The sequence below is a fragment of the Juglans regia genome, chromosome 8 (genome assembly GCF_001411555.2).
Source record: "Juglans regia cultivar Chandler chromosome 8, Walnut 2.0, whole genome shotgun sequence".
NCBI classification, from domain to species: Eukaryota; Viridiplantae; Streptophyta; class Magnoliopsida; order Fagales; family Juglandaceae; genus Juglans; species Juglans regia.
Genome location: NC_049908.1, coordinates 28,893,021 through 28,902,073, shown reverse-complemented (window position 1 = coordinate 28,902,073; position 9,053 = coordinate 28,893,021). Strand labels below are relative to the sequence as shown.

Sequence of the window (9,053 nt, the reverse complement as noted above, 5' to 3'; positions counted from 1 at the left end):
GATTTTTCTAGTCATATCTAGCCAAAATATGAAGATACATTGGCATTTGGCTAGTCCAATACCAATACTCCGTCTAATCAAGAGACATTTGAATGGTCAATCCGATTTTAAGACGAAACATATAAATCATGTAAATTTACAACATTTAATACGTACGTACTGCATATATAGAATATTTGATAATTAATGTATCTATCGCTACATATACATATATATATATATATGTGCATATTGCATTTAGACCATTCAATCCATTTAGACAATTTGAGCACGTATATTCAATATGATCTCAATCCAATAATTCAAATACAACTGTTGGTCACACATATGGACTGTCCATGCACCATTCTCCTTGACTTTCCGGTCATCTTGATCAAGATCGATCTAAAGACCCAAAAGAAAGGGGAACATTACGTACGTACGTAGGTATGATTAAACAGTTATCCTAAGTAATATTAATTTAAAATAAGATACCAATTCAACAAGGCCGGCCGATCGATGATCTGCATGCAGCATGCACGAATATATTTTAAAAGGAGGTACGGTCAAATTTTATTGGTTGGTATTCATGAATCTAGTACGTTGTTGGCCGCCCTTAATTCTATGACGAACAGGACATTTCTATTTTCCATTTTCTTTTCAAAGCAGCCGGCGTTGTTTGGATTATTGGAAATGGTTCTTCGGTCAAACTGGTTTTTGGATAAGCTGGTTTCACTACAAGAAAAATGGACTTTTGTGGCCATTTAATTGCGGCGAAAAGGTTATTTGTGATCAAAACAGACTCATTTTGACTGTAAATAATCATTTCGCTGGAATTAAATGACCACAAATAAACAATTTTCCTGTAGTATTTTGATCGATCTTGTCATCTGATCATTGCAATTGATGAGTTTTTCGTATTTGACCTTCATGATCATGTCAAAGCGAAGGGACGAATCATGGAAACTTCCTTATAAGATTAATGCAAAGAAAATTTCTATATATCCTCGAGTTCTCAAGTAACCAACATTTTCTTGAATCGATGGATTATTGCGGTGACAGCAAAGCTAGGAAAGATCCCGCATTAATACTCGATCGTGCATTAATAAGCCTAGAGATGCATGCCGGCCTAAGCACGCATATTTATATTGTCCTTTACGCTGTGTTACGTCGAAATTATCCTTCGTTGACGCCCGGCCCTCTTGATCAATTGGGTAACGTACGTATATATTAATTTATTTTTTTCTAATTACTAGTTTGAAACGAAACCATATTATTAATTCCAGCACGTGACGCCATGATATGATCGTCTATAACATTATTAATTGACCAAGAATATTAGAATAAGAGGACGGAGTTATCTATGTGTGTCGCCCACGTTATATGCTGACATTATCTTAATGCATGCACATCATGTTAGACGACTCCTCCTAGCCTCGGCCTACTCCATATATACCATCACTACAATAAAAATGAACTTTTATGATTAATTTATTATAATTAAAAGATTATTTATAATTAATTTTAATTACAAATAATATTTTGTTAGAATAAACTGATTACAAATAAGTAATTTTCTTATAATGCATGCAATACCCAAGTTGTACGTACATGCATGGACGACTCATTCTTTATAACGAAAAGTATAAAGAATATAACTCTCTACATACGTCGTAAAATTATCTAAAAAAATAAAAATTTATTATTTATAAGTTTATATATTTATCCACACAATATCAAACATGTCATTATAAATGTAAGGAACATAAGAATAAATTGAAGAATAAGCTCCTCATTTCTCTTATCCGAATTGAATAAACCACACACAAGTGCGGATCGATGGATGAACATTTTGGAAGGGAAAGGAAGTGAAATAGAATCCAAATGATTAAACAAAGTAGTGTTTAAAGCTACGGACAGTAAGAATAAAGAATTCCCACTTAGAAGATCAGCATGTCGAGAAATCACATTAGAATAGTAATGTTTACGAAATATGATAAAGTTATTGGAAGATCAAGTGGAGTACTATTAAAAAAATTTATTCTCAAGTCAATGTGGAGTATATACTACAAGAAAACTGTTTATTTATGGTTAAGTAATTCTAGCGAAATGACTATTTATAGTTAAAATGAGTCTGTTTTAATTACAAATAATTTTTTCACCGCAATTAAATAGTCACAAAAGTCTGTTTTTCTTATAATGATACTTAATAAAAAATTTCATATACCGTCATCTTTATGTACTCGTTGCACATTTTATTAATGTGAGTAGTTGCATTATTTTTTTAAATATAAAATAATTATTTTAACCAATCACATTAATGTAATGCTTAAAGAACATTTCAAAAGTAACTGTATAACTCATTTTTCAAAATTATACAGTACTATTACTCTACAGTAGTACTGAGACCATTATAAACATCATGTGCAGCTTTGACGGACCGTTGCCATTGAAGTTGGAATGTTATAAACGTGTATGCACGTCCGTCCTCGAATGATATATTACAAACTTTGTATTTCCTCATGTGGAAAAGTAATAATAAATTAAAAGGAAGTACGTATCCACAAGAACATGAAAAGAAGCTTCATGGGAAATGTCCAGACGTAGCCCAATGTTCTCTCTATAAAAGCAGCACATTCGATGATCTTCTCCTCATGCATTCCTCCTACCAAATTAACTAGCCTTTTCCCTTAAAAAAATAAAAAAATCCTTCTCTATCATTCATATTCTTTGCTTGCTGCTTGAAGATGATTAAGAACATTATCGACGCCATCGTCGGCAAGAAGATCGAAGGGACCGTGGTGTTGATGAAGAAGAATGTTTTGGACTTCAACGACTTTAATGCATCGGTTCTTGATCGTGTCCATGAATTATTCGGCCAGAGGGTTTCTCTGCAGCTCGTTAGTGCTGTTAATTATGGCGACTCAACTGGTTAGTTTCTTTGCTCTTTTAGTGCTTCTTCTTTTTCATCATCTGCTTCTTGCATATATAAATCATCATTCATCACGTTCTTTTGCTTGCTTTTGCTCTTCTTTTCTATTTTTCCCATCTTTTAGCACGGGCTTTTTGAACGGATCAGTTCTGTAACAGTCATTTTAGACTCAACAACAGTGAGTCAAAAGACCATATCTTCCATTCAGGGAACTGTTCTTTTATTTCTCATCTTAAAGGCTTACTTTACTTACTCTTGTTTCTTTATGGCTATTGATCATGGAAAGAAATGCCCACAATTCACTATTGGATTTGATCTTCTTATTTTTTTGCAGAGAATGGGTTGCAAGCTGGGAAGCTTGGAAAGCCAGCATACTTGGAAAACTGGATAAGCACAATCGCCCCCTTAATAGCGGGCGAGTCTTCATTCAAGGTTACCTTTGACTGGGACGAGGACATAGGAATTCCAGGAGCATTCTTAATAAGAAATGATCATCACAGTGAGTTCTACTTGAAAACTCTTACACTCGAAGATGTTCCAGGCCATGGTCGGATCCACTTTGTCTGCAACTCGTGGGTTTACCCTACAGACAAATACAAAAAAGACCGGTTTTTCTTCTCCAACAAGGTAATCAATTATATGAGATGAGGAATTATGCAGTGCTCACCCAGTTCGGAAACTCAAAAAATTCCAACTAAAATCACAAGAAAAAATATAGATTTTGAAGTGAAACCTCCTACAAGTTTGTTAAAACACACATCCTTGTTCAGTTGAGAACTGCATCCTAAAGTAACATGTAGCTGAAATTATTATTTCTTTTTTCAGACATATCTTCCAAGTGAAACACCAAGGCCACTGCTGAAGTACAGAGAACAAGAACTACTGAACTTGAGAGGAGATGGAACAGGAGAGCTTCAGGAATGGGACAGGGTCTATGACTATGCTTACTACAATGATTTGGGGAATCCAGATCAGGACCCTAAATATGCCCGTCCAGTTCTCGGAGGGTCTACTGAGTACCCCTATCCTCGTAGGGGAAGAACTGGACGACCACCAACTGAGACAGGTAAGATATTTCAATTCAATTTTCAGGCACCTGCTCTAGTTCGAATTTGTTAGTAGCTTTTCACAAAAAAAATGGAATGATTTGGGTGCCTATTACTAATTTTCATTTTTATCATCATTAAACCTTTCAGATCCCAACACCGAGAGCAGGGTGAAGCTTCTCATGAGCTTAAACATTTATGTTCCAAGAGACGAACGTTTTGGTCACTTGAAGATGTCAGACTTCCTTGCTTATGCACTGAAATCCATCGTTCAATTCCTTAAACCTGAGCTAGAATCTCTATTCGACAGCACTCCAACTGAGTTTGACAGCTTCCAAGATGTAATTAACCTCTATGAAGGAGGACTTAAGCTGCCTGACGGTGTACTTGAGCATATTAAGGACAACATCCCCGCGGAGATGCTCAAGGAAATTTTCCGATCAGATGGCGAAGGACTCCTCAAATATCCAATGCCCCAAGTGATTAAAGGTATCATACCTTTTAAAGAAACTGCCCATTTTATTTGAGCAGGGGCGGAACCAGAAAATTTAGTTTGGGGGGCTAAGTTAAAAAGAAAAATTTGGAGAGGTCAAATACTAATTTTTATTTAGTCTACTTTATAAAAACACCTTCTAAAACTTAATTTTTATCAAATTTTAAAAACTTTGGGGGGGCCAAAAGCCCCCCAAGCCATAAGGTAGTTCCGCCCCTGTATTTGAGGGTGCAGTCTGACGACGAATCTCTGAACTTTATGCTTTAGTTAATTTCATTTGAAAATTCAAGAGCTTTAGGACATGTGCCCCCGAATACTATTTGCATTGAGTTAATAATGGCGTTTTAATGTTTTGGAGCAGAGGATCGATCTGCATGGAGGACTGATGAAGAGTTTGCAAGAGAGATGCTGGCTGGAGTAAACCCTGTCTCCATTCGTGGTCTTGAAGTAATCTCAAGCTTCCACTACTAATTGCATTACAATTTTTCTCAAAAGAATGGATTAAAAGAAGATAAAGTTTGGACTTTTATTCTGTCTCAAACTTATATTTTTCTTTTCCTTCCGTCTCCTCCACGTGCCAAATATGGGATGATGAGTTGTCGTCTTTACTCATTACTTGATTCTAATTTAACACAGGAATTTCCACCCACAACCAAGCTTGATCCTAAAGTATATGGTGATCAAACCAGTACAATAGCCAAAGAACAAGTAGAGAAGAGCATCGATGGACTCAGCATAGAGGAGGTAAAAGTCCAAGTTTCAGTTCATCCAGAGGAGGACTTTGGATAAATCAGTCTTAAGTTGCTTTGCAATTACAGTGTTTTATTCTTATAATCGTTAACTATAATTGTTTAAATGTATTTCGTTACAGGCAATCAAGAAGAACAAATTGTTCATATTAGATCATCATGATGCTTTCATGCCGTACCTGAGGCGAATAAACTCAACTACGACCAAGACTTATGCTAGCAGGACAATCCTGTTTTTGAAAAGTGATGGGACTTTGAAGCCGGTGGCAATTGAATTAAGCTTGCCCCATCCTGAAGGAGACAAGTTTGGTGCCATCAGCAAAGTTTTCACACCAGCTGAACAAGGTGTTGAAGGCTCCTTTTGGCAACTGGCCAAAGCTTATGTGGCTGTAAATGACTCCGGCTACCATCAGCTCATTAGCCACTGGTACACCTCTTTCAAATACAGCTTAGAAAATAAATTCAGTCCATGTTTTATTGCGAAGAACTTCTGCATTAGTGAATCTTAATACCATCTGTGTTGGTGACAGGCTAAATACCCATGCTGCAATTGAGCCATTTGTGATAGCAACAAACAGGCAGTTGAGTGTGCTTCACCCTATTCACAAGCTTCTGCATCCTCACTTCCGAGACACCATGAATATAAATGCATTTGCCCGGCAGATCCTGATTAATGCTGGCGGAATTCTGGAATTGACAGTCTTTCCAGCAAAGTATGCCATGGAGATGTCATCAATAGTTTATAAGGACTGGGTTTTTCCTGAGCAAGCTCTTCCTGCAGATCTCATCAAGAGGTAAATGTTACACTAGAACATAATGACACATCCTTGGTGCATGAGGTATTTGCCATTAGTAGTAACTGTCATCATGAAACACTTAAGAACAGCTAAATGTTGCTCCAAAAGGCCTAACATTCAAAGAAAAGTTGAGCCAAATTTCAGGCTTCAAATTTTGGTTATGTTATCTGCCTAATTAATCCCTAACAAAATTTGTGGTAGTGATATTATATATCTCAAATAACATGCTACACCTTTTGCTGCATTCAGAGGAATAGCAGTCAAGGATTCCAGTTCCCCTCATGGTCTGCGCCTTCTGATTGAAGACTATCCATATGCTGTTGATGGGCTAGAAATCTGGTCAGCGATCAAAACATGGGTTGAAGACTACTGCTCCTTCTATTACAAGACAGATGACATGGTCCAAAAGGACTCTGAACTGCAGTCCTGGTGGAAAGAACTCAGAGAGGAGGGTCATGGGGACAAAAAAGATGAGCCCTGGTGGCCTAAAATGCAGAAACGAGAAGAGCTTGTAGAAACATGCACTATCATCATATGGGTAGCTTCTGCACTCCATGCAGCAGTCAACTTTGGACAGTATCCTTATGCAGGCTACCTACCAAACCGGCCAACAATTAGCCGCCGGTTCCTGCCTGAAGAAGGCACTCCTGAATATGCTGAACTCCAATCAAACCCTGACAAGGCTTTCTTGAAGACAATTACTGCCCAGCTCCAAACTCTTCTTGGCGTGTCTCTGATAGAGATTCTGTCAAGGCATTCCACTGATGAGGTCTATCTTGGGCAAAGAGACACTCCTGAATGGACATTGGATGCACAACCATTGAAATCCTTTGAGAAATTTGGAAAGAAACTGGCTGAAATTGAGGATAGAATTATAAGCATGAACAATGACAAGCAATGGAAAAACCGAGTTGGACCAGTGAAGTTGCCATATACTTTGCTCTATCCCACTAGTGAAGGCGGACTTACTGGCAAGGGAATTCCCAATAGTGTCTCGATCTAATGCTCCTCTATTGGGGTTGTTACCAGAGTCTTGGCAGTGGTGTTTTCCTTAGTAAGGACATGTAACTAGAAATTCTATGATGTCAATCACATGTAACTTTAATTTGAATAAATTAGTACTACTAATAAGTACTGATAGTGCACCCGATGCACGGGAAAATTGTTATTTTTTAATTCTATTTATAAGTGGATTGTGGATTAAGTTTTTGAATGTCACATATTATTTGATTACTACAAAGTAATAAATGGAAAAGTCTTCTTACAAGCGAGTTTGTGCATCAAACCGCGCTCCAATGCTGACATATAAGGCATTCGTTTAATGAAACGGTACAAATTGAGACGAAAATAATTTTCGTGGTGACATTCTTTTTCTCTCAAAATTTTCCTTCTTTTGTTTTTTTTTTCAATAAAAAAAATCATGTCAATGTCGATATGCGATTTAGTGCGTCGAACCACTTGTACCTAACAAGCTGGCTCATAAATTATATAAAAGGGAAGAATTTAAAATATTCTTAACTTTTAAAATGTTAAGTCGTCTAATATTTATTTAAACGGACTTTCAAATTATTTTAAACTTAAATGATGAAATTAGCTAGTAATAATTTGAAGTTGGATGACGTGGCACAACAAAAATAAAATGCGTATCGCCAATAGTGGCAATGGAATTCCCTTTGGTACTGTCTCAAATATCTAATATTGCTGGTTATCAAAGTTAAATATTCCACTTGTTTTAAAATCAAATATTCCAAGTGGAACGATAATAAATACATGAAATAATAAATTAAATAAGATAAAATATAGAGTAAAAACTCAAAGTCAGGATCTCTATTTTAATATTATATGAAATTACTATTTATTTAAAAAATTTAAATTTTTAAAACAAGTAGTGGTCATTTAACTCATGTCATTGAAAACCAAACACTTATCTGAACTTCATCCGTTTAGTACTAAACAACAACCACATGAACAACATGACAAAGCTGCTGATGAAGATAGGCTGAGACATGAACCAAATAGAGCATGCAAGAGGCTTAAACCAACCACTACAATAAATACTTCTTTTTTGGAGAGCGATGGTTGTGGAAAAAAGTATATTCGTAGTCGGAAAAAAATTTTTGCCACCAATTTATTTTGTTGGAGACTCGTGACATATAATTGATAGAGACAGAGTTTTTTTTCACCAAATCACAAGTTCATGAAAAAAACTTTTTTTTTTTCTCACGACAAATGCAATTTTTGTTGTAGATATCTCTGCGATGTTTTGAAATGGCTGCCTATCTCAGTGATGCTTTTAAAAAGAATCTTGATCAGTACCTCGTTGGTTCTTCCTATGAAGTATCCTATTCCAATGCTGCCCCATCCATCCAACACAAATTTAAGATTAATTTCAGACACACATATATATCTGCCATTCTCGTTGATATTGCACTGTCTCTCATTTTCATTAACTTATAGTTGAGGAACATAAATCGTTCTACTTTTTTACCTTTTCTATTACTTTTTTCAAAGGGAAAGAGGTATGGGGTCAGACATCCTTAATGAGATGGGGAACACTACATTATTCTATTAAATGAAAAAACAAAGACCCAACTGGTCCTTAAAAGACTTTTCCTCTTCCCATGATCCTAAGTGAACAGTATTAATTATACTGGCTATTAAAGTTTTTTCCTTTCTCTGTTTGTTTTCTTTGGTAGGAAGTCTTTAATTTTATAACTTATGGTAGGTGAAGGAAATATACTCACCAGCTTGACCTTCTAAAGTTCAATTTTGCAAATTTGAAGCACTTCAAATTATTGTTTGGTTATAAAATTATTATTCTAAAATTATTGTTTAAGTCATAAAGTCCTGATAAAATGGATACAGTTTTGCTACACATAAATCGGTGTAATTAACACACCACTTATAATATGACCTATTATAACAGTATGTTGTGTGTAAAAAAAAGATTTAGGACTGATTTGATTACACAAAATCAAACTATCTCATCACATCTCATCTCATATATATAATCATTATAAATTTTTTAAATTTTCACACAACATATAATAAACAATT

At 35.6% G+C, this 9,053-nt stretch overlaps 1 protein-coding gene across 1 annotated transcript; it reads left to right on the top strand.

Moving 5' to 3' along the window:
* Window positions 1-2,632: 2,632 nt before the first annotated feature.
* Window positions 2,633-7,229, top strand: LOC109009742 (probable linoleate 9S-lipoxygenase 5). The gene is made up of 9 exons (XM_018990345.2): window positions 2,633-2,910; window positions 3,246-3,538; window positions 3,737-3,977; window positions 4,108-4,446; window positions 4,812-4,897; window positions 5,087-5,194; window positions 5,322-5,626; window positions 5,730-5,993; window positions 6,246-7,229. Exons 1-9 carry the CDS (start codon window positions 2,727-2,729, stop codon window positions 6,997-6,999), a joined length of 2,574 nt encoding a protein of 857 aa, XP_018845890.1. The 5' UTR covers window positions 2,633-2,726; the 3' UTR covers window positions 7,000-7,229.
* The last annotated feature ends 1,824 nt before the right edge of the window (window positions 7,230-9,053 follow it).